The 26,790-nt window shown below is 38.6% G+C and overlaps 2 protein-coding genes across 5 annotated transcripts in view; one reads left to right on the forward strand and one right to left on the reverse strand.

Annotated features, from left to right (window-relative positions):
- Window positions 1–6,625, reverse strand: part of FAM185A (family with sequence similarity 185 member A) — a 90,168-nt gene extending 83,543 nt beyond the window's left edge. For all 3 annotated transcript variants that reach the window (XR_006210778.1, XM_042965053.1, XM_007083963.2), the window contains exons 1-2: window positions 5,820–6,625; window positions 3,277–3,386 (exon numbers count right to left, since the gene is read on the reverse strand). Coding sequence is in view for 2 of the 3 variants with exons in the window: in XM_042965053.1 (XP_042820987.1) it covers window positions 3,277–3,386; window positions 5,820–6,270 (561 nt within the window). In the remaining variant the exon portion in view is untranslated. The remainder of the gene's footprint in view (window positions 1–3,276; window positions 3,387–5,819) is intronic.
- Window positions 6,626–6,764: 139 nt separating this feature from the next.
- The window catches only part of CCDC146 (coiled-coil domain containing 146), a 114,583-nt gene continuing 94,557 nt past the window's right edge, over window positions 6,765–26,790 (forward strand). For both annotated transcript variants that reach the window (XM_042964970.1, XM_007083926.3), the window contains exons 1-2: window positions 6,765–6,911; window positions 22,877–23,046. In XM_042964970.1, coding sequence (XP_042820904.1) covers window positions 22,888–23,046 — 159 coding nt within the window. In that variant the 5' untranslated portion in view covers window positions 6,765–6,911; window positions 22,877–22,887. The remainder of the gene's footprint in view (window positions 6,912–22,876; window positions 23,047–26,790) is intronic.

Here is a 26,790-nt window from a genome sequence, read left to right on the forward strand (position 1 = left end):
TTCCAAAGGAAGCATCATGAATTGGGCCTCTGTAGGCTCTGTTTGGACCAAATACTCCAAAAGAGAGCTCCGATGGCGTCGATATCAAGACGACATCATTTCAGATGTAACATCTGAACCCATTGTATGGCATGAAGGAGGGATGGCTCCCCCCAGCCCACGTTTACCTGATGGGCCAGTTCATTCAGAACTTCAGAAAATTGGTACTAGATTATTAGGCATGGCCACTTGGAAAGGCCACTTAATGAATATTTCAAATAAATTCTCCATCTCTTTTAGATTAAATGAGACTCATAAAATCCAAGCATGAGTCAGACTTCCTTCTCTGTTTATATTAGGCATGCCTCATTGGGACCCTGATAACCATCTTCTTGCCATAATTGTTCTTTTGATACTTGTCTTAATTCTACTATTTCTTTTAACCAGGAAAAACAAAGCTTATATAACCTTAAGGCACATAATGGGGTTTGGATGCCTGTAATCATGGATCAGCTTTGGCAACACTCCCCTGAAATGTTACTCATAGATGAAATATTGAAACATGTCTAACACTGCAGCCTACAGTTTGTAGCTTTACTGGTAACTGCTGTACTTGGGATTATAGCTATTACAGCTACAGCAGCAACAGCCAGTTTTGTGCTACATCAGACTGTACAAACCACCCACTTTGTACAAAACTGACATCAAGATTCAGAAAGGCTGTGGAACAGCCAACAGATGATCGATAGCCAAATAGAGAGCCAATTATCTGACTTGCAACAAGCTGTTCTTTTTCTAGGAGATCAATTGATTAGTTTACAACAACAGATAAAGCTTCAGTGTGATTGGAACATAACCACCTTTTGTGTCACCCCCATGTATATAATCAATCTAAGATATCACGGGACCTGGTGCGTCGACACCTTCTTAATCAAGGCAATACCTCTGCTGATATAGCTCAATTACAAAAGGACATTTATGAAACATTCAAAAATAAACTTGAGATGATTTCTGGTGCTCCTTCTCTATCTGAGATAACTAATAGAATCTTGGGATTGAATCCAATGAATTATATAAAACCCTTAAGCTTTTCTGCGATTGGTATTTTTATATTAATCTTTGTCTTATTACTTTGCATATACCTAGTCTGGAGAAGAGGACAGCAACGAAGCGGAGAATAGGCTCTTTGCAAGAGCCTCTGTCTTTGCTTTCCAGCTTTGCCAAATGAAAGAAAAGGGGGAGATGTGGGAGATGTGGGAGATGCGGGAGAGACGCATCAAAGGAAAGGACTTCAAAAGGGAAGGGCTGGAGAAGGTGCAAGGCCTTAGGACATGTTTACACAGCTGAACACTGCTGAGGCTCATAAGGAACGCCTAGAGCCATTAACATTGTCAAAGGCCGGATCCTCCTTCACACCTGACCCTTCCTAGTGATATAGAAACCAGTTAACTGGAAATTCAACCTTGAAAAGCTAAACCATTACATTGATTAACACACTTGCTTGGCTGACTTTATGCACACAGCCTTTAGCAATTATCCTAATAAAAAGAAGCTTCATTCTGGAGTCAGGGCCTCATTCCCACTAGAGTATGAGGACCTTCATTTAACTGCACTTTGTTCGCAGACTCATCTTTTGCGACTCCGGCCATACTCCCTGCAACAGAAGGTATGCAAATAAAAGTGGCTGCAAAAAACAAATGATGTAAAAATTTTTAAATGCATCAAATTAAACATTCTAGTTAGTGTTTATGAATCTAAAAATGAAAATGTTTTGCAATTATGAAGCAAAGGTGACTGACTTCTCTTCAACAAAGTTATATGCCATCAAAGTTCACAAAAGTACTTGACAACGCAAGTGTAAGAAGTAGCAGTAGAAATGAAAAGCTAGCACCTATCAGATGTAGTTGAAATCATTTAGAGCTGAGACCAATCTAATTTTAAGAAAATTAAATAAAAAAGTGTTATTACAGGAAGCCTGAATGGCTCAGTCGGTTAAGTGTCTGACTTCAGCTCAGGTCATGATCTCACGGTTTGTGAGTTCGAGTCTCGCGTCAGGCTCTGTGCTGACAGCTCAGAGCCTGGAGTCTGCTTCAGATTCTATGTCTCCCTCTCTCTCTGCCCCTCCCGCCCCTCACTCTTTCTCCCTCTCTCTCTCTCTCTCTTAAAAATAAACGTTAAAAAAAATTTTTTTAAAGTGTTATTACAAAACAAGATGAATCCTTTGTTGTTTAGCACAAATACCTACTTAATCCTTAAATAATGAGCTACTTAACACATTAAAAATGTGACTACTATTTTAAGCATATTTTTATTTTTTTAATTTATTTTTATTTTTAATCTATTTTTCTTTTTTTAAATTTAAATCCAACTTAGTTAACATAAAGTGTTATAATGATTTCAGGAATAGAATTTATTGATTCATCACTTACATATAACATCCACTGTTCATCCCAACCAGTGCCCTCCTTAATGCCCATTGCCCATTTAGCCAATCTTCCCACCCAACACGCTTCCAGCAACCTCAGTTTGTTCTCTGTATTTAAGAGTCTCTTACAGTTTGTCTCCCTCTCTGTTTTTATCTTATTTTTTCCTTCCCTTCCCCTATGTTCATCTGTTCTGTTTCTTAAATTCCACATATGAGCGAAATCATATATTTATCTTTCTCTAACTTATTTCATTAAGCATATTTTTAGTGCTTAAGGCCCTTTCCTTACTCTTTAATAAACAGAATAAAACCGTTTGTTAAAACGAAAATTTCTTTAACTTAATAAGATCTCAGAATACTAAGAATGTATTATTAGTTTCACTGTACACTTTAAAATGAAATTTAAAAGAAAAATGAGGATGGGCCATATGGGTGGCTCAGTCTGTTAAGCATCTGACTTCAGCCTTAGGTCACAATCCCACAGTCCCTGAGTTCAAGCCCCGCGTCAGGCTCTCTGCTGTGAGCCCAGAGCCCACTTTGGATCCTCTGTCTCCCTTTCTCTCTCTGCCTCTCCACTGCTCTCGTATGCACACTCATGCTCTCAAAAGTAAATAAACATTAAAAAAAATTTTTTAATTAAAAAAATAAAGAAAAATGAGGAAAACCTTCAGAGTTGCTACAACCTCTGGACTTTCAGAACAGAACTGATTTCAAGGTAAAATTTCTGCCAGTAATGTCTGAAAGATGAATAAATAATACTTAACATTCTCAACATGATACTCAGAATAATAGCTTTATTTTGATACTGCAGCTCAAAGTTTAAGGTTTTTTAAAACAGTAATATTGAAACACAATTAGAAAAATTTTCATACCTTAACAGACTGTAAGATGCCAGTCCCCTGCTCAGTTTCAATTTTGCAATTATCACACTCAATATTTTGGACTTTTACACAGCCAGACCCTGATGACTTGATATTCAAATCTAGAAATAAAAAAAAAAAAAAAAAGAAAAAGCAAATTAGTACTATGGCTAATGAGCTCCAAAGCATTTTAGTAACCCCTAGAAATCCAGCTCCTGAGTTATGTTCATAATATTACTGAACTCTGGAGAGAGCACAGTTGTCAGCACCTAAGGGGTCCCACCACAGCAACAGGACCAGATGTAGTGCCCTTTTCTGCTTGTTTTAAGAAATAAAGCAGTGATTTCTGTTGACCTGTATCACCTAAAGAGAAAGTAAGTAATATAGGAGACAAGTCAGGGAGGTCATCAGAGACTCTAGTTATTATAGACATTCCTGGGAAAGATCATACAAGCCTCTTCCCCACTGAGACAACACATACACACAGACACACACACACAGGTTCGAATAAGAATATAGCAAGTTAAAAAGTCATTAGTTGGTTAAGCATCCGACTTTGCTCAGGTCATGATCTCACAGTTTGTGGGTGGGTTTGAGCCCCACATCGGGCTCTGTGCTGACAGCTCAGAGCCCGGAGCTTGTTTTGGCTTCTGTGACTCCCTCTCTCCGTCCCTCCCCTGCTCACGCTCTGTCTCTGTCTCTGTCTCTCAGAAAATAAATAAATATTAAAGAAAAAAAAATTTTTTTAAGTCATTATGGTAAACTGAATATGCCAGTTAGCCTCTTCTCATATTCATGAAGATTTAAAGATTTGTTCTCAAATCTCCTATAAATTGAAAGCATGTACAGGAATAGTATGTATCTGTGTTTGTTGCCCCCCCACACAAACTACTGGGGCTTAATATCACAATTTTAATAGTTATGGCATAAAAAATTTTCTAGTTTTGTATATAGCAGTCTCTATAAAGGTTTACTAAACAGCAATACTATAATAATCTAAATTATACAAACCAACAGTTTTACCCCATCTTTACATGGAAACAAATGTAACCAAGAAGCATTTACCCAGTTAAGTAGTGTTGCAACAGAGCCTTCATCCAAGGCAGTGTTGATAGACATGGGGAGAAAGAAACATACTCTAAATACACTCTACCCCCCCACTAGGTAGGTAGAAAAGTTAAGGCCAGACACTGAGTGGTAATAATGCTACTCTTATCTACTCACAGAAACAGGTATAAACAAACTGGAGGAACAAGTAAGTATGAAGAAAACTGAATTATGTTGATTTAAGGAGCTCGTGTATAGACATGTAGAAAATGGTAAATTGGAAATGGGATTCTGGCTCTAAAAAGAGGAATCTACAAAAAAAAAATGAGGTTAAGGATCATCAATATGGATGGTTTCACTTTTATCTGCGCTACCATAAAAATTTTGCTTAACTCTATTTCGATACTTAGTCCATTTTTTATTATGATAATATGACGGGAAATCTTTCTCCCCAACCCAGAGGGTTCTATTTTGAGGTTAGGGTCTCTTATTCATCTAGACTAGTTTAAAGAAGTTGAGAAGCAGTAAAGCATAGTGGTTGAGCAGACTGCAGTCAATTCCCATTCCAGCTCCACCACTTTATATCTGAGAGATAGCTGATCTATCCCCATGAGAACAGAAGTTTCACGAAGGCATAGATTTTTTCTACTTGGTCACCCACAATAAACACTTGATGAAACTTGCTATCTCTCCCACTTCCTTAGGTGAAACAGTGCCAATAACAGTATCTACTCTATAGTGCAATTGTAAGGGTTAGAAAAGACTATCTTAGAAGTGTTAGCTGCTGTTAGGATCATCATTAGTATCATCCTTCAGTCAGGAAGGAGAGCCTGGGGAGACTTCCCTAGAACAATGTGTACACACTGGCTTGCATTTGAGAAATATCATGGAGCCCAAATACTTAGAAACACTGCAGGCATTATCAACTGAAGTTTCCCAGGCAGTTTTACTGTGTGTGCATGCGTGCGTGCGTGTGTGTGTGTGTTTTCAAAGACTGCTATTCATGGAAAATTTACAATGGAGACGTTTCAGTAAAAGGCTGGGTGCCTATGTGAAAGCGAACACTTGGTCCAGGTTAGTCCAGCTCCTATAGACAGAGCTGTTTTGGAACAGACCCCAGGCTGTGAGCACTGAATGGATTATCAAGAAACTACAACCCTGAAAAATTAACCACTTTGCTACTGACAAAGTGCAGTGACAGAAAAATTAGGAACTAAGTGCCAAAGGAGAATATAAGGGTTCCACAAATAATATTTGACTTAGATTATTCCATATGAGGTTTCCAATGTCTTTAACTGCGAACCTGATGTCTAACTTTCACCAGGAAACCCAAAGTAGAACAAGAAAAAACAAACAAAAAGAAAAAGGGGGAGCAGGTTCCGAGGGGGGACAATAGTAAATTGGGTTGGAAAGTCAAAGGAACCAATGAAAAGTGCACGTCTGCCCAATTTCAGAAGGTCGCCGGCTGTGCCCTGGGACCCAAACCCGTTTCACTTCACTTCACTTGCCAAACTTCAGGGGCGCGTTCACCTCCACGGACGCCTGGGGGTCGATGGTGTCAGACACGATGGTTACCTCCTTCAGCGCCTCGTCGTATTTCACCTGCAGGCCGGCCAGGCCCCGCGCCCCGCCTTCCGCTGATCTCACCGCGACCAGCACGCGGTCACCGTCGGGGTAGGTGAGGGGGTCCAGGGGCCTCACGGCCAAATGGCACGGAAGCCGCGCCCGCAGCCGACCGAACGGGCTCACTAGCAGCGCCCACTCCTTCAGAGCCTGGCGCGCAAGCCCTGGCCGAGAGACTGTGGGCTCGGACCCAGGCTGGCGCTGGCCCCCACCTGAGCCGTACTCCCGGGCCGAACCAGCCCGACACGCCCAGCTACCCGCAGCTCTGCCGGCCCCAACTCGGAGCTGGCTGAGCCGGAGGCGGCCGAACCCCCAGCCCGAGCAGGGGGCGAACATGGCGCGCCCCTCTCGTGCTCCCTCTAATCCCCTCAACCACAGGCCGGTCTCGCCACCAGCCAGTCAACTTGACCACTACGCCTACTCAAGTCAAAGGGGGGTCGTTTGAGAGGATTTGTTGAAGCAACAGCAAGACTGACCACTTTCTCTGGCAATTTAAACCTCAACCGCACACGCCTCACCGGCAAGTTGAAATTTCAAAGCTCTCAGTATCTACTATGACTTGGACTCCTCGCCTGCGCCCTCCCCTTTCGCAAAGGTGCATGGGATACGTAGTTTCAAAGGGGACGATAGGTCCGAAGGGCTTTGAGCAGCCTAGAAACTACATATCCCAGGAGGCAATGCGCAGGGTAGAAAGGGTAGTAGGACCACGTGTTAGACCCGCCTCCGAAGGCGTGCGCTGCTGGCCTGAAGCCCATTAGCCATTGGAGGAATAGGAGAAAAAAAAAAAAAATCTACTTGGGAATCCAACTGGCCAATGGAAAGCGCGGAAGAAACAAGGTGGGCAGGACTGCGTGGTTTCCTTGGATACCCGGGACGCGACTACTTTGATAGAGGGTGGAGCTCTGGAGTGAGACCCTGGAGGCCCTAATCCACGGAGAAATATAGGAACTAAATAAGGATCAGGACCAAGTTAAGGGGTAAGAAACTGCGCTTTTAAAAAGTGAGAACTAGATGCAAACTAAAGTACCCTCGGTGGGTGGTTAGATCCAAACTTCACTAAACTAGTGGGGGTTACCCTGAGATGGAGAATCCCTGGGCAAGAGGGTAAAGAGCCAGATTGGTGTTTTTTGATGAACTCCCTCTTTTGATAACAAATTTAGGAATAGCATTAGAGCCCTGCCTTCTTCCTGATCCTAAGTGATCTTAAGCCAGTCATTGAACGTCTCTGGGTTTTAATTGCTTGTCCTTAAAACAAGGTCAATAATACTTTCCTTGTCTTGCCTCAGAGTTCTTGTAAGGATCAAATGATATAAATGGATGTGAACATGAGGCACAGGCTACAAAATTGCCGTGTAAATTACTGTATTTTTATTTTAGGGATAGCACTGATTCTTAGTCACAAAGAAATATCTGAGAGATCGGAACTTGTGTTGACAGCAGCACTGATCTCTTTGACTACAAATGCTCCTACAAAGAAAAATCAGTCAGCATAGTGCAATGAGAAGAGCATGGGACTATTTCCTGGCTCTGTCACCTGGCTCTTTATCTGCGTCTCCTGGATCTCTTTCTTCAGCTTTAAGATGAAGAAGGATTGTACTAAATGACTCTGTAAGGCATTTTTATCTTCTATAATTCTATGGGCAATTTTAAAAATGGAAAAAAAAAACCCACGAGATTTATTTCCTGCTTGCCGACATATCTCTCCCTTTCTGTGCCCCTTTCTCCTCCTACCAGTTATTCCCTAAGTTCTTTAGTAAAGACAAACTGCAAGCAATGATGTTTAATAAAATGCAAGGGCTGAAACCAAATGTCTTAGAAAACTGAAGCCCTTGGCCAAGTGCAGAATTACTGGGAGGTATAGTGATAGAGAGACTAGCTAAGTCCTAATGAAGTTGGCTAAAGTCCTCATGGTCCCAGGTCACAGGGTTCTCTGCCAGCTATTACCTTTTTAAAAATTCAGTGTTTTCTTAGGTTATCATTTGCTCTTTTCTGTCCTCCTAGTTCTTTCTCCCTCCTTATTCTCCCTCCTACTGAAGACTTATGATAGATGCTTAGCTTTTAGGTTCACCAAGTTCCTGCTGTATACTAGTTCTGTCCTTGGCTTTGTGTTTCATTTGGTCATAATTATTCAAACTGCTCTTCAAACTGTCTTTTTAATGAAAACCCACAGGGATAACTTTGAAAATCAATTTGAAAAAGGCATTGGTTTAAGCAAGTTAAGAATGCACTCACATCTGTTGTGCACATGCCAAATATTTTTAGATTAACTAGGAATACCTACCAGATTATTTTGTTTCTATGGTAATATTTCCTTTTGAGAACAACCAAGTTAATGGAATTGGCAAATGATCCATAGTTGTCTATGTGGCAAAATCATTGTTTGATTATTTTCAAATAAAGCTAAAGAAAAGTGACTGAAAAACTGCTTTTCTGATTATAGGAGTGATCTCATGTGATCTCACAGTTTGTGACTTCGAGGCCTACATTGGGCTCTGTGCTGACACCTCAGAGCCGGGTACCTGCTTCAGATTCTGTGTCTCCCTCTCTCTCTTCCCCTCTCCCACTCACGTTCTGTCTCTCTCTCAAAAATAAACATTAAAAAAAATTTTTTTTAATGCGTATACATGACCTGGAAATTATACTTCTGGGGATTTAATGTAAGCATAAAACTATGGATGTTCAAAAAACTTATGTTCAAAGAATTTTGTTTTATAGAGTTGCTTATGATAATGAAGAAGTGAGGCAACTTAAATGTCCAGAAATAGTCATAGTTACATAAATCAGTATATATCTGGAATATTCTGCAACAATTTAAAATTATATTCTGAAGAATATTCAATGATATGGGAAAACTTCCATAATATAATTGGAAAGGAAAAACCTCCAGTTCTCTTTCTGTGTGTTTCTCCATTACTCTCACACTACTAACACACTCACAACACTTCTGCTGATACTCTGGGTGTTCTACAGTTTAACTCAATTCTAACACTATCTACCTGTAAATAGTGTCAGATCCCACAGGTTAAGGGCTCAGTGCCACAAGACTGCTCTCACCTACTTGATATGCCAATTACATGTAGTGGTCCCTGGGTTACCCACAACTTCTGTCTGATTTGGCTACAAATCAGAGGTTCCCACAACCCCTTCTCAGTTTTTATTATTATTTTTTAATGTTTATTATTGAGAAAGAGAGGGCAAGCGGGGGAGGGGCAGAGAGAGAGGGAGACAGAGAATCTGAAGCAGGCTCCACGCTGTCAGAACAAAGCCCAATGTGGGGCTCAAACTCACAAAATGTGAGATCATGACCTGAGCCAAAGTCAGATGCTCAACTGACTGAGCCACCCAGGCACCCCAACCCCCTTCTCAGTTTTGATGAATTTACTAGAGTGTTTCTTAGAACTCAGGGAAACATGTTTACCAGTTTATTAAAAGATATGATGAAGGATACAGATGAACAGCCTGATGAAGAGATACATAGGGTGAGGTCTAGGAGGGTCCCTAGAACAGGAGCTTCTGTCTCCCTGGGGTTGGGGTGTGTCTCCTTCCTTGTGTGGATTTGTCTGCCTACACTGAAGATCTACATACCCCATACTATTGGGATTTTTATGGAGGCTTCATCAAGTAGGCATGATCAATCATTAATCCCATTTTCAGCCCTTCTTTCTTCTTAGGAGAATGGAGGCAGGGCTGAAAATTCCAAACTTCTAATCATGGTTTGTGCTCTCCAAACCCTCATCCAAGAGCCATCCAGGAGCCCACCCAAAGTCACCTCATTAGAACGAAAGGTAATCCTATCACATCCAGAAATTACAAGGGTTTCAGGAATCCTGTGCCAGGAACCAAGGAGAGATCAATATATATTTTTTCTATTATCTCACAGTAATATTCAGTGAAAAGAGTAGAATGCCAAATTGTATGTTTAGTATGATCTCAATTCTATAATAATAATAGTAGTAATTTTAAAATACAATTGTATTTAAAATATATTCCATTAAAACAATTCCAACTTGATAACAATGGTTATCTCTAAGTAGTGAGATAATTAATTTTTCATTTTTTGTGTATAAACATATATTACATCTATAATTTTAAAATATTAAAAGCATTTCTTAAAATACATTGTTTCCTAAGACTAACTCAAATAATGAAATAGGTTGAGAATTTCTTACTATCTAAATTTAAGTGCCCATTAAGATTTTATTTAATAATTGTTAATAGATGGACAGCAGAGGGCATGAGAGAGTTTTCAGAAAAATGTAACTTAAAGAATTCTGGAATTCTTCAGTGAGGGAAGCCCTAGGAATTTGCTAACTTTCTCCATTATAAACTTTTAAAATAAATATATCTTATGGCTTTTATTCTTCTTATGAAATCTTAATAAATCAATAATATAAACTAATAACTGACAGTACTAAGAAGTATTTAATGAACACATAGGTAGCCTCATTTGAAATCTACATGTTATTTCCATGCAGATGATGTACCGGAAAAAGTTTGTTATTTCATGAGGTCAAATTCCCCCATTTTAAACACCTTGAGAAGTTGCCTATGTTACAAATATTCTCGAGTACTTTGTATGCTAAAACAATATGTATTTGTGTGTATATGTGTTTGTGTGTCTAAGATAATATTTTATTGCAACCAAAGTTTACTCATAATAGAAAAATTTTTAAAGCTAACTTAGGCAAGAGTTCTTGTATGTGCTAATACTTAACACCATTTCTACAAGATAGCAATAGTGTTTCAACCATTCACACAGTGGTAGCACTGAGTAGAAATATCACTTACATTTTATATATTTTGAGACAATGCTGTTAGTTATGTATGGGTTCAAGATTCATATTGCTTCCTGATAAATTTTCTTTTTTGTCATTAAGTAATGACCCTCTTTATCTCTAGTATTGCTTTCTGTCTTTTTAAAGTTTATTTTTATTTATTTTGAGAGAAAGATAGAGAGCAAGCAGGGGAGAGGCAGAGAGAAGGAGACAGAATCCCAAGCAGGCTCTGCACCCTCAGCACAGAGCCCCACGAGGGGCTTAAACTCACAAACCATGACATCATGACCTGAGCCAAAGTCAAGAGTCAGATGCTCAACTGACTCAGCCACTCAGGTGCCCCACTTTCTGTCTTGATACATATTTTTACCTAAAAATATTTTCATTCTTTTACTTCAAACCTGTGACCTTATAATTGGGGCTTGTGTCTTATAAACAGAATACAGCAGGATATTTTAAAACCAATTTGAGAATCTGTCTCAATAGGTAAATTAATCCACTTACATTTTTTGTAATTACTCTTTCATTTGTATGTATTCTTACCATCTTATTTTGTGTTTTCTATTAATCTTTCTTTTTTGCTTTTTTCAGGGTGGGGTCCTCTTTTTTCTCCATTCATTTAGTCTATATATTTTTCTTTATTCACCTGTTTCCTCTAATCAATCAATACCTTCATCCTCCTTTTGAACAATGGAATTCTTTAACATCAGTTTTTTCCTTTCCATCTTTCATGTCATATTGCCTTGTATATTTTAGTTTCACTTTGTTTTTTGAGGCCACACAAGTAGTTGTTATTGTTTTTTATATTTTGTGCTTGTTTGAATTTAGCAACATTTACCAATTTATATGCTCACCTCTTTCCTTCTAGATTTAGTTTTGTTTTTACTGAAGTATATTTTTATATTTATTCAATGGATCTCTGAGTAATTTTTTCAGACTTTGTCTGAAAATGTCTTTATTTTGCCCTTTTAAATAATAGGTTAGTTGACAGTTACCGTTTCTCAGTACTTTGAAGAAGTACAGTTTTTGCTAATGACAAGTCTTCTATCTGTCTAACTTAGTTCTTTTGTAGAGACAAAAGAACTTGGTTGCTTTTAGAATTTTTTTTTCTTTGTTTAGATGGTCTACAGTTTTAGCACTTTGTGTAAGTTCATTTCTTTTGTTTGCTTTTCTTGGTTTTGTTTTTTTTTTTTTAACGTTTATTTTTGAGACAGAAAGAGACAGAGCATGAATGGGGGAGGGTCAGAGAGAGAGAGGGAGACACAGAATCTGAAACAGGCTCCAGGTTCCGAGCTGTCAGCACAGAGCCCAATGCGGGGCTTGAACTCACTAACAGCGAGATCATGACCTGAGCCGAAGTCGGACGCTTAACCGACTGAGCCACCCAGGCGCCCCTGCTTTTCTTGGTTTTAAAGAAAAACAGTAAAATTCATTTTTTAGGTGGACAGCTCTATTAATTCTGGCAAATGTATACTGTGACATAACCACCATGACAATCAAGATGTAGAATTTTTCCATCATTGCCAAAAGCTCCCTCATGCCACTTTATAGTCACTCTTTCTCCCCCAACACCCAGTCCGTGGCAAACACTGATCTATCCTTATACTTTTGCCTTTGCCAGAAACTCATATAAATTGAATCATATAATACATAGCCTTTTGACTTAATGTAATGTATTTGAGATTCACCCATGTTGTTGAATATAGCAGTAGTTTATTCTTTTTTATTTCTGAGTTGAATTCCATTGTATGAACAGTATGAAAACAATCTGTTTCCAGTTTGGGGCATTTCCCATTTGGGGTGAATATTAATAAAGCCAATATAAACATTTGTGTACAGCTTTTGAATAGATGTATATCCTCATTTCCTTTGAATAAGTACATATGAATGAATGGCTGGGTCATTTGATAAATGTATGTTTAGCTTTATAAGAAATAAGTAAACTTTTCCAAAGAAGCTATACAGTTTTGTATTCTCATTAGCAGTACATGAGAGTTCCAGTTGCTCCACGTCCTCACCAACATTTGGTATTGTCACTTTTTTTAAAACAGTCTAATAAGTGTGTAATTATATCCCATTGTGATTTTTATTTGCATTTCCCCAATTACTAATGAAGTGAGCATATTTTCACATTCTTATTTGCCATTTGTATATCTTCTTAGGTTAAGTATGTGTTCGAATCTTTTACCCATTTTTAAAATTGGTCTGTTTGATTTCCTGTTATTGAGTGATGAGATTTCTTTGTATTTCTCAATACCAGTCTTTTATCAGATACATTGTTTGCATATATTTTCTTCCTATCTGTGACTTGTTTTCAGTTTCCCAATACCGTCTTCTGAAGAGCAGATCTCCTAGGTTGTGAAAAATTCCAAAATATCTATTTTTACCTTTATGATTTATAAAAATCTCGGGGAAAAAAAACTTTCTCCAAACCAAGGTTGTGAATATTTTCTCTTATGTTTTCTTCTGAACATTTTTTACTGTAGATTTTACATTTAGGTATGTACCTCATTTCAGTTTACTTTTTATAAATGATGCAAGGTATGGTTTGAGGTGTGTGCATTCTTTTACATAAGGATGTCCAGTTGTTCCAGCATAATTTGTTGAAAAATATGATCATCTCAATGCATTGACAAAAATTAGCCAAATTCATTACCCATTCCTGTTAAAAACTCTCCATGAACTTGGAGTAGGAGGAAACTTCCTCCACCCCACAGGCAGCTATGAAAACTTACACTTGATACCATACTTAACTATAAAAGACTGAATGCTTTCCCTGTTAAGATGTGGAACAAAGAGAGAATGTTCACTCTCACTATTTTTGTTCTGCATTGTACTGGAGATCCTACATTGTGGAATAAGGCAATACAAAGAAATAAAAGGAATCTACGTTGGAAATGAAGAAGTAAAATTGTGTTTATTTGCAGAAAGCACAATCATGTCAGTAGAAAGTTCCAAGGTATATTATGCAAAGCTACTGAATTAATAAAAATGTTTCACAAGGTTATAAGGCACAAGGTCAATAACAAAACCAGTTGTATTTCTAAGGACTAACAATGGCATTTGGAAATTGAAATTTAAAAATAATACAATAGCATACAAAATGTGAAATACTTAGGGATACATTTAACAAAACATATACAAGACCTATCTTCTGAAAGCCATAAGACATTGCTGAAGAAACTGAAGATGATCTAAATAAGTGGGGAGAATGTTCGAGGAACAATAAGACTCAACATTAAGATGGCATATCACCCCACACTAATGTATTGATTCATTGCTCAGTCAAAATTGCAGTAGGCTTTTTAAAAAAATAGAAATTGACAAGTCGCTTCTAAAATATATATGGGAGGGACGCCAGGGTGGCTCAGTCAGTTAAACATCCGACTTTGGCTCAGGTCATGATCTCACAGCTCGTGAGTTCAAGCCCTGTATGGGGCTCTGTGCTGACAGCTCAGAGCCTGGAGCCTGCTTTTAATTCAGTGTCTCCCTCTCTCTCTGCACCTCCCCCACTCACACTCTGCCTCTCTCTCTCTCTCTTTCTCTCAAAATTAAAATAAACATTAAAAAAATTTAACTATATATGGGAACAAAAGTACATAGTATAGCTAAAACATTTTTGAAAAAAGAAGTAAGTTTGAGGACATATTCTACCTCCTTTTAATACTTACTACAGAGCTATGATAATTAATACGATGTTGTATTGGTGTAAGAATAGACATAAATCAATGGGACAAAAGAGAGAACATAGAAATAGACTGATTTAATTTTTTTTTAACGTTTATTTATTTTTGAGACAGAGAGAGACACAGCATGAACGGGGGAGGGGCAGAGAGAGAAGGAGACACAGAATCGGAAGCAGGCTCCAGGCTCTGAGCCATCAGCCCAGAGCCCGACGCGGGGCTCGAACTCGTGGACCCCGAGATCGTGACCTGAGCTGAAGTCGGACGCTTAACCGACTGAGCCACCCAGGCGCCCCATAGACTGATTTAATTTTTGAGAAAGATGCCATGATAATTCAATGGCAAAGATACTTTTCCTAACAAATGGTGCTGGAACAACTGGATATCCATATGCCTCTCCTCTCCAAAAGAATATCAACCCTTCACACCACACACAAAAACTTGAAATAGACAAAAAATGCATCAAAGATCCAGAAGAAAATATAGGGGAAAATCTTGTGATATTGAGTTTGGCAAAGATTTTATTTTTAACTTCCTCTTCCAATGTAAGGTAGAAAAATTGGCTTGGTAAATATTCTTCTAACCCTATAATGAATATAAGAACCTTTGCTTTTACAGGAAGGAAAGAAATTGAGTAAGGGATGCTGCCCAAAGGGAGGAAGACTGAAGTGGAGTTCCGCCCAGGGCCAGGGGAAGCCTGAGAACAGGAAGTACTTATGCAATGAAAAGGAGGCTCTGAAATTTCTAGACATGGGAGAAGGAACTTTGCCTACTTACGGTCTAAAGCTGGGCCTGCCCTAAGAGTTGACACATATTCTTTCAAGGACTTTAAAGGTTTTTTTTGTTTGCTCCCCTTCGCCCCCCACCACCCCCACCCTGCCGCAATACTCAGTATCCTACATAGTCTTTCTTTTCCTACATTAAAACGTCTCATAGTGGGATTTGAAGGTTAGGCTTACCAGGACTCTTACACCAAATCTTAAGAGGTATTCTGGGACAAATTCATGCTAGAGAAGACCCAGATCACCTTGTCCAACCTATAGATTCCTAAATTATTTGATCCAGTCCTAGGCTGACCTCTGTTTATTTGATCCCTGTCAAAATCATTTAAGGCACATTACACATGAAAACAGAAGAACCCAAAATTGGTGGGAGGGAGCTAACATGTATTGAGGAGAGCACAAACCATGATTAGAAGTTTGGAATTTTCAGCCCTGCCTCCATTCTCCCAAGAAGAAAGAAGGGCTGAAAATGGAACTAATGATTGATCATGCTGGGTCTGGGCTGAGATTTTGTTCCATTTAATCTTCACAACAACCCTTAAATCATCTTGCAGTAAAGGAAATATCCACTTAGAGGATGAATATCTTGCCCAAGCTCACACAGGAAAGGGAAGAATGAAATTCAACCCTGAATTGATTAACTTCAGGCTATTCATTTCCATTACTCCATGTTGTCATCCTGGTAGACTAAGTTAAAGCCACTAATCCCAGTCTTTGATGAAATAACAGGAGGAGAAGGAGGAGGAGGAGGAGGAGGAGCACGACGACGACGACGACAACGACAAGAAGGAAGGGAAGAGCCAGGGCTGTTGCAGATGGGAAGCAGGGATAGCCCATACTAAATGAAGTTCTTTGCTAAGGAAAAAGACCCATCTAGATTCACAGTTCCTACAGACTAGGGTATGGGGGAGAGGAAAGGGGTAAATTAAAAGAGCAGGTTTGCAAGGCAATGGCCTAATTAGTAGGACATATTGACTGGTATTGTTATGAATGTGCTTTCAGATATGCTTCTAAAAATTCAAACAAAGGCGGAAGTAGATTTGAAAAACATGGACATTTTTATAGCAAAAGTAAGGAATGGCCTGCAATGTGAAGATTCTAGATCACACACAAACATAGAATCTCTGCTTCACAGACCTCCTGAAACACTGTCAACTTCAGACCTACTTAAACATTCTAAACCTCCCACAGGATTTGGAGCTCAGTTTCTACTCACTACCAAATTATTTGGAAACCATTAAGGGAACTGTGGGGGCCTCTCAGGCATCTTTGAATTTCTGAAGCCTGACTGGACTTGCAGAATGACTATAAATTATTGCAGATATAAGACCAGTGTTTCTTGCCACACTTTGTGGAGGTGAAAGCTTTCCTTTGGTTTGTAACTATAGCAACAAGTTCTACAGCTCATTGTTTTGCACAGCTCAGTCTTACCACCTCATGGACTGCCTAGTAATCACTGCTCTACAAGAACTAAGTTGTCTTTAATTGACTTACCTTATATTGGCCTGCTGTTTGCTAAAGGGGTTTTAGCTTAAACCTTTACAGGGACAGAAGTCAAATTGCATTAGCCAGTCTGATCCTTGATCCTGTTTTACATTACTGGAGGCCAGGAGGAAAGGGCTTTACCAAGGCCATGGCAAGAGGCCTATATGGTATAATAGAAAAGGGTAAGGGATTTGGAGCCAGCGGACATGAGTTTGAATAAATACTGCCATTTATGGCTGTGTGATCTTGGGCATATCACTTATATTCTGTGACCTTCAGTTTCCTCTTCTATAAAATGGAGATAATAATAGTTACGAACATGGTTGTCATAAGAATAAAGTGAAATAATATGAAGGAAAGCTTTGCTTAAACTGTCAAGGGCTATATAAATGCTGTTATTAGTAAGTGCACAGGTGAGTGACCACCCAGCAGCAGTGCCCGCATGTTGGTGAGGGCAACCAGGAGCATATGATAGAGACAAGAATCATGTCTGTTTCTATGACAGTCTCCACATGGATGGTGCTTCCCATCCTGACTCACTCAGAAATGAGTACTATGGAGCTCATCTTGACTGTGTGGGTTTCTGAGAAAAAGAAGAGAAAATGTAAGAAGTTTTAAAAAGAGGGTGAATAACTTTCCTTGGGTCTGTGTTTGGTGTTGGAAGGTTCAAAGGAATGCAAAAGGACTAAGTGAAATGAGTTGGGAGAAGGCCTAGCGCTCTCAGCTTCCTTAACCTATAACAGAGTCTTTGGTTCTCTACGCTCATGGGCAGTGAACAGGTTCCTCACTGGTTACACATGCATATAATTTAAGATTTAACTATCTAATACTGTGAACATGTACTTTAAAGCCTCAATAGGGGCTCCTGAGTGGCTCAGTCAGTTGAGCGTCCCACTTTGGCTCAGGTCATGATTTCGCTGTTGTGAGTTTGAGCCCCGCATTGGGCTCTGTGCTGACAGTTCAGAGCCTGGAGCCTGCTTCAGATTCTGTGTCTCCCTCTCTCTCCACCCCTCCCCCTGCTCACATTCTTTTTCTTTCTCTCTCTCTCTCAAAAATAAATAAACATTAAAAAATCTTAAAGCCTCAATATGCTCTTGGAGCTTCCTCTCAAGAGTTTTCTTTTATGTGTATGTATGTTTTTAACCTACTTTGTTGCTTTGACACTTCAGTTATGAGGTAGATTTTATCTGTACATACTGATCTGCAGTGGTTTTATTTTTTTCTGTGCCAGATTGGGTTTTTTTGCAAAGTTTTTTTTTTCTTTTCCTTTTTTTCAGGAACAGAAAGAAGTTGTGGTTTGATTTGTTGGGCCTTTGAATGACAAAGCTTTTCTACCCCCCTTTTTAAAAACATGATCTGAAATCTGTCTATCTTTAAAAAAATGTTTCAAGTCGCATCTTGTCTTTCTCTAATAATGTGCATTGTATAATTGTACATGAATAAAAGAGCTAGACGTGAATATGTGCAATAATTTTATCTGTTGCATTTAGGACTCCCAAGCTGGTGGTGTCCTGTGGTGATGTTGTTGTTGGATTAAATGGATCTGAGTGAACTGGAGGACACATATGGGACCGGCTGCCCTATGTTCTGAGCCTGTCATATGTGGACCAGTGGCCTCTCACAAAGGGCCTTCAGTGTTGACTTTTAGCCTTATCCCTAAAAGGGAATATGCATACAATCACAGAGAAACACTGATACAGCTTTAAATATACCACAATTTTTGTAATCCCATTTTACCATGTCTATGTTTTTAAATAAGTATAGTAAACTGAAACAAGCAAACAAAATAGGCATCCCAGACATCTCCCTTCCTCCAACAGGTATGGCTCTAAGTCACTGCAGAAACTGTCCTGTAACTCACCTCTAGCAATGCCCTGCTGGGGAAAGGAGCATGTGATCCTGTTTCCAGGGTGGACAGAAGAACTAAATTATGAAAAAGAATGCTCAGGTTCAGTGTAGGACCATATCGTTTTGGACTTTGCATTATATCCTGCTATTCTAAAATGAGCAAATCTTGTGCTGGTTCAGTGGTAAATAATATCAAACGCCAGTGTGGTTTCCTGCTGTATCTTTCTAGAAGTAAGCATTGCCCTTTTACCTTCAAAAACACACATCCTTGGTGTATCCTACCCCATTCCCTTGTGCATGTAATGTTTTTTGGCATGTGCTGCTTGTAACTGTCAAGAAAACTTTCCTTAAGAGTTCAAAATCAAAACACAAAATGATGATCACTTCTTTAGCTTTAGAGAAGAGGAAGCAGTGCTGTGTCTTACAAAACAAGGCATATCCTGCAATATTCATTACCTAATTACTCTTTGTGAAGCTTCCTATTTTGGCTTTATCTTTTAACCCTGAGACAAAGTGTGAATTATACAGGAGCTCAGGGTTCACTAGTCTTTTGCTTTTCTGTGTCGAAGATCAGTACCTGTCTTCTCCCTTCTAGAAAGACCCACAAAACCACGTCCTCTCCTCCTCTTCAGACTCCTACGGCATAGCATGGTATTGCCTCGGCTTGGGTTCTCAGCATCTAACCTTCCAATCAGGCTTCCTCCCTGCACCATTTTGCCATTTTTCAGGAAATGGCGCCTGCTGGAAATGTGCAGCACATGGTTACCTTGCTTCTGCAGTGCATGCTTGCATAGCACCTGTTTCAGTTATATTTATTTTTACATTTATCTCTGTGATTCTCTGATTATTTTCTATCTTGCTCACCAGTCGCTGAGTGCCCCTGAGGCTAGACACCTGGTCTGGTTAAAGCTCACCAATGAATCTATCCCCTGCCCATAGCAAAGGGAGCTAACTCATAGCCACTAAATTGTCTCCTTGCCTTCAAATTCACACCCTTTTTAAAACATTCCTCTTATTGTAGGGGCGCCTGGGTGGCTCAGTCAGTTAAGCTTCCGACTTCGGCTCAGGTCATGATCTCACCATTCGTGAGTTTGAGCCGCACCTCGGGCTCTGTGCTGACAGCTTGCAGCCTGAAGCCTGCTTCAGACTCTGTGTCTCCCTCTCTCTCTCCCCCTCTCCCACTTGCACTCTGTCTCCCTCTCTCTCAAAAATAAATAAACATTTAAAAATTTAAAAAAAAAACATTCCTCTTATTGTCACCAACATCTTTACAAACTCAGATAACTCCTCGATGCAGAAAAAAAATGTAATGGTTTTCCAACAACTATAGATTAAAATCTAAATTTCAGGCTTCAAGTTGCCTTTAAAGCCATATCTACCTTCCTACCAACATTGCTTTTTCTTTAGGCTTATTTTACCTTCCCTTGTATGATACAGAGCTAGCTACTCCCTTCTCTCTCTGTATTGTAAATTACTTGCCTTTTTGTAAATTCTTGATCTTCATAAAACAACTCAGTAAATATTTGCTTAATTGACTTATGTATTAGGGAGATATACGTCTCTAGAATTACTATACTGGATAGCTACGTTCCTCATACACCAGGAATTTAAGATGTTTTATAAATGTTCTCTTGGTTATATCTTGTAGACTGAGAATGTATTTTATTCTATTGTTTTATTTATGGCTGTCAATCATATTGCCAACAGCATGGTAATATTAATGTAATGGGCTTTGCAATCCTACATTAATGAATCCTTGAATATTTGTTTTCTCCGTTAAACTTTGCTATCTACTTAAGCCCTTTCCAACCTGTTATTTAATTAGATTAATTAGTGTTTTAGGTTTAAATTCACATGAGACTTTTGTATTTGTCTCTGTTGTGTTTTCTTACTTCCCTACTCACTCTCCCTTTTCTTTTCTAAAGGTCAAAGTTTGTCTGATAATGTGTATCAGAACTCTGTTATAGTGTCTTTTAGTTGCTTCCCTCTGTTTAATGTTTTACCTGCTTTAAAATATTTGGAATGTTTTCAAGATAATAGAGACTGAAAACTTCAGGAGACTGAGAAATCTGTACAAATTCAGCATAGTGCCCTTCTTTTGTTGCCTAGGTAAGCTTTACCATATTTAAAGTGCAGTGGCTTTGAGAAGATTGCCTGAAATTAAGTTCAAATATATAATGTTTATTTTTGACAGAGAGAAAAAGAGTGCACGAGCTGGGGAGGGGCAGAAAGAGAGGGAGATAAAGGGTCTGAAGTGGGCTCTGTGCTGAAAGTGGAGAACCCAAGGTGGGGCTTGACCTCATGAACCATGAGATCATGACCTGAGCTGAAGTAGACACTTAATTGACTGAGCCACCCAGGCACCCCTGAAATTAAGTTTTTTTTTTAACTTTTTTAATGTTCATTTTTGAGAGATAGAGATAGAGACAGAGTGCAAGGGTGGGAGGGGCAGAGAGAGAGAGACAGAGACACAGAATCTGAAGCAGGCCCCAGGCTCTGAGCTGTCAGCACAGAGCCCACTGCGGGGCTGGAACTCAGAATGGCGAGATCATGACCTATACTGAAGTCAGACACTTAACTGACTAGCCGGATGCTTAACTGACTGAACCACCCAGGCAACCCTGAAATTAAGTTTTGAAAGTCAATGCCATCTTGATTATGAAAATTCCAAGAGCTTTTAAATATATATTTTAAAAAAATATATGTACTACGCTGTGCAAAAAAAAACTATGATAGCAGAAAACTGGAAACATCCCCTGTTTTTATAATGTGGGAATGATTTGAATAGCTATGGCACATCTTTGCAAAGTGTGCTGGGCAGCTCTGCAGTGGCCTGAGGGCTGTCTCTGCATGTTGTTAGGGAGTTCTTTGGCTATATTATTAAGTCTAAGGGTCTAGGTTTTGCTTCAAAATAATATGGAGAGTGGAGGGGTAAGTGGAAGGGTTTGGATAAAACAAAAATTGCTCAGGATTCGATATGTATTGAAGTTGATTGATGGGCACTTGAGGATTCATTATACTGTTTTTGGTTTGAAATATTGTTACTTTCATTTTTATTTGAAATAAAGCTAAAATTCACAGGTATGGTCTAATGCTCTGAAGGAGATACTTTTCTGGGATAGTCATTAACATTTTTCATCGTGAAATGATTGAACGTACATATTTTTGCTTATAAACATAAACACATCTAGATTATATAATCAAACCTTTTCAGCTCCTTGAAGATTTAAACAATAAACTATAATTAACTGCCGAAATCAAAGCATTGTGATGCCTCAATAACAACAGTTTCTTTTAAAACACTGCTTTATGGCACTGAAAAAAAGTATGTGTGTATTAAAGGGCCCTGAACTTGGTTTAATGCTCTAGTGTCACCACCTTAATATCCTTAATTTTATTCTTGAGCTCCTGTTTTGTAAGCGAAGCCTGATGGGACAGTTGAGCACACAAGTAACAGCAGAGATAGTCAAGGTGGTGGGGAATCGGCCCAAGCTGTGGCCATAGCAGGCAGTTCAGGTATTGAGCAATTAGCCTGTTGCGCAGGTGCACAGGTGTGTGCCTCAGGCAGTGTGGACCACCACAGTGTGTTGGCATTTATTTCCCCAAAACTAATTTGAATTAACTTTTTGTTATATTTTAAGAGTGGAAGTTACAGGTATTTACCCAATCAATGAATAGTGATTGAGTGCCAACTCAAATAAAATTAAGTCTCTGCTCTCATGGAACTTACATTCTATTCATATCATTTTTCTCCAAGTAATGCAACAATAGCCTGCTTTTAAAAATTGGAATTATTGGGACGCCTGGGTGTCTCAGCTGGTTAAGTGTCTGACTTCGGCTCAGGTCACGATCTCACAGTTGGTGGGTTCGAGCCCCGCGTCGGGCTCTGTACTGACAGCTCAGAGACTGGAGCCTGTTTCGGATTCTGGGTCTCCCTCTCTCTCTGCCCCTCCCCTGTTCACACTCTGTCTCTGTCTCAAAAATAAATAAACATTTAAAAAAATTAGAATTATTGATCTGAGATGCACCTGGGTAGCCAGAGCCTGGAGCCCGTTTCGGATTCTCTGTCTCCCTCTCTCTATGCCCCTCTCCTGCTCACACTCCGTCTTTCTCTCTCTCTCAAAATAAATAAACACTTTTTTAATTAAAAAAAAAAAAGAATTCTTGATTTGAATGTAGCAATGGAGTGTATCTTTACAACAAAATAGTCTTTATAATAATTTATCCATAGCCAACTTTCCTGACCTATAATTTCATTGGAGGCTAGCTTACTCCAGTTGACTTTTGCTTGCTTTTATTATTTTCCACCCATTTTACTTTATAAGCGATGACATCCTGAAATAGCTGAAAATGGAATGATTTATTTTAGAATTGTGAAAAATGGAAGACAGTACTACAGACACAGAACCAGAAGAGGAAGAGGAAAAAGATGAAAAGGATCAAAAGGACCCCGTTTATGCCATAGCACCCACAATTAACATCCAAGATGAACGGTTTGTTGATTTAGCTACAACTCCAGCTTTCATTTGTCTGCACGAGGTATGTTTCTCTTTACATATTACTATACTAAGACCTGAATCATTATCTACTTAAAATTCAGGTGAAGCTAATATTATTATCAAAATGGTTTATTACATGTAACCTGTAGGCAATATGTATCGTTTGAAGCACTTGAAAATAAAATAATCCCCACCCTCTCTTCCAAAATCTTATCCTACAATCCTGGATGAACACAGTGGTGTAGGTTCTGACATTTTTATAGCATAATAAATATTTGCATATATGTGCTCCGTTAAGTACATTCCATAGGTTTGTAAATGAAATAAAAGGGGCAATTCCTTTCATTATTGAATACACTACATTTACTTCCATAAAATGAAGATAAAAGATCTTGACATCCAATGATAGAAAAATACGCATTTACCTAACTAAATGTAGCTAGAGCAGTAGGGCATTAAAATCCACTCTTTCCTATTAGCAGAGAAACAAAAAGGGAAATAGGATTTTTGTCTGATTTTTGTCTGATTTTCTAATAAAAAAAAACCAAGATGAACATTTAGGAAATGTCTATATACGAGGAGAGGGTTTTTTTTTTTTAAATAGTAACTGACTATATATGCAACTGTTACCTTGTCATGCTTGAGAACTCTACTTTAGAAAGTATTTTACAGAACATCTGAATTCTGGACATTAACGTTATGTGGATATAACTGAATAAAACATCTAAGTAAGTTGATAGTCATAATAGAAATAAGCTTAGAAAGTCTTAGAACAAAATCAGAATTTATTCAAAACCAAGAAGCAAAACCAAATCCCACCCAAATATTTTGTAGGTGTAAATATTTCAAACAATAGCTGCCACCACTGTTGAGATTTTATTTTATATATACAAATGTCCTATCAGGAACACACAATGTCAACTTGTCCCATTATTGGTGGTATTAATTTGATCACTTGGTTAAGGTGGTGACTTCCATCAGTTTTCTCCTCAGTAAAGGTGTTGTTTTTCTGTTTGAAATTAGTAAGTACCTATGGGGAGATACTCTGAGTCTATTTAAGTATCCTACTCCTCCTAAAATCTTCACCTACTAGTTATATATTTCTTGATGATACTTGCCCAAATCAGTTATTATTATGATAGTTGCCAAATGATGATTGTCTACTTCCGTTATTCCTTCTACATTTATTAGTTGGCTTCCAACTGTAAGGAAGAACCTTCCCTTCTTTCTATCTACCTTTTCCCCATCTATCTCTATCTCTCTATCCATCTATCTATCTTTCTAGACCTATGAGTTCTTTTTCTTTTCAGTGGGTTATAATCCATTACTATCATTATTCATTTTGACATTTCAATTGTCCTGGATTTGGCCAGTATACACCTCTTCAGGAAGGCTCACTTGTCCTTTTGACATGACCCTATGATTCTTTGTGTAGTTCTTTACTTTCTGTTATAAGAATATGTTCCAGGCTCATCTTGCATTTTCTTTGCTCTAACCCTGGAATCAGCCATTTCTCAAAGATCCCTGGTTCCTTTTAGTGGAGAAAGATATATTTGCAAACTAATATCTCAATGCTGGGTATGTCCATTGCTACTGGTCTGTCACTGCTTCTAAGTCCTCTCAGCAGACAGAGCTAGGCAATGGATGCATGAATATATTTATCTACAAACATATCTATTTCTATATCTATATTTACATATTTAAAACCATGAATCCACATCTCTAGTCTCAATATTTTTAAGTGACCAGGGTTCTCTGTTTCTGCTAAAATCCATCATATGTCCAACTTTTTGCAATAGAATTTGTACTTTTATACCACTACCCTTAATAATTCTATCAAATAAAACATAAGGCTAAACTAGAGTTTATTTCTACCAAAAGTTATGCTAATAATAAAAATTATGATCAAGTTTTTTAAGGCACAGATAAATAATCATGAAAGATTTCTTTTGTACAGTCAAAGGAGAACTCAGGACAACCTCTCCTGCATGTTAGTCTGCAATATAACAATTAAATATCTCAATCTCTCAGCATACATGTATGCATAAATTATAGTTCTTAAACATTGGATATGACCAGCCCCTGATAAAGTGAATACCTTACATTATAATGTCAAAGAACTGTCTTACCTACCCTTTTGAGTGGTGAAAAATTATATCAGTAATTAAATCAGTAATTTCATTGCATGACAACTGTTCCTCAAGCCAGCACAACCTTGCAGAATGGTTATTGGTTTCAAACAACTTTATTTCCATAAGAAGCACCACTAAAACTGTTCCTCTTGGCATCTATAGCTTTATTTGCTAATCATTTCAACACTCCTCTAAGATTTATGAGTCTCAACAAAATTTTTAACCTACTTTATATAAGTTTCCCTCCTTCGGTTATCTAAACAGAAGCCTTCTCTGCAGAATAGCAAGAGTTCAGATTGCAACTGAAAGAAAGCAGGCAGAAATTCACTTCCAAAGGTCCAGATGCTTGGCATCACATTGAAAGAACCAGAAGCTGCTTACAGTATTTATTGTTATTAATGCTAGTCACACAACTGGCCCACACTACTGAAATACACAGGGGTCACCCTCTTGGTTAACATTGCCTGCAGAATACATTCAGGATGGTTTTCATGGCACTGAGTGATGTGGGCCCAAACTACTTGTGCAATCTAATAATTCACTTAGACTCTCATGATCTTCTTTTTATGCTGCACTCTTTCATAGGGACTCTCCCACATTCAGATGCCTAGGAAACGGGCACATATGCACAAAGCATGATGTAAGGTTACAGCTGTCCAGAAATATGTCTAGTCACATTATCTCTTGAAAGATTGTGCCATTCAAACAAAAAGAAATCAAATCAAATACTTGCATAGGCTGTACTTTGCAACCCCTGTGTCTGTTCCTACCTTTTAGGACCTTCTAGCTTAATGCCCATGTCCCTCTTGGAGAAACTTTGCCAGCATCTTCTGCAAACTCTCAACTATTACAGCATTTGTAGGCTACACCTGTCATGTGTTACTATGTCTTTAACATATTTATTGAATATCTTCTCATCATGTAATATTTTGCATGGAAAATTTAGAATTCTCCACTGACATTGTGATTATATTAATCAATAAGACCTAACAGGGCAGGAACTACACTGTGTAAATTCAGATTTTTGGGATGAAGATTCCAAGTGGCGCTTGGGAATTAAGCCACATGATTTCTGTCAGTAGACTGTGCGGGTTAATGCTAGACATCTGCTTCCCAACTCTGCCATCGCTGCCTATGTATGAGGCCTGACACGCCACAGACTTTCCTTGTCTTATTGAAAATTTGATGCTGCTCTATTTTACTTTTATTTTAAACATTTTTGTTATCCAAAACTATTTTTGTTATCATATACCATACATACATTTGTGATGCTCACAAATATTCAGTGTACAGCTTGGTTGAATGTTTACATAGTCCTATAACCAATGTGTTCAGAACCAAATTCATCATTCTTCGCCCAATCCTAATTCTCCTCCTGTATTCTCTTTGTCAGTTTGAGAGTTAAATACCTCTCTCAATATCTCTTGGATTTATCTGTTCTTCATTCTTGCCATATTCCCACTCAGATCAAGATCCATGTTTCCTGCAACCGGGGGGCAGGGGGTGTCCCTTGAGCCTCTTGCCAGTCACCCTAGACGCCATAGGCATTCACAGGCATAGGGCATATCAAAGGTTACTATTCTGTAGAAGCTTAATTTGGGGGGGGGGGAGTTGAAATATTAAATATCAACAAAAAGCAACATATCATTGTG

Source organism: Panthera tigris, chromosome A2 (assembly GCF_018350195.1).
Source record: "Panthera tigris isolate Pti1 chromosome A2, P.tigris_Pti1_mat1.1, whole genome shotgun sequence".
In the NCBI taxonomy this organism is placed as follows: Eukaryota; Metazoa; Chordata; class Mammalia; order Carnivora; family Felidae; genus Panthera; species Panthera tigris.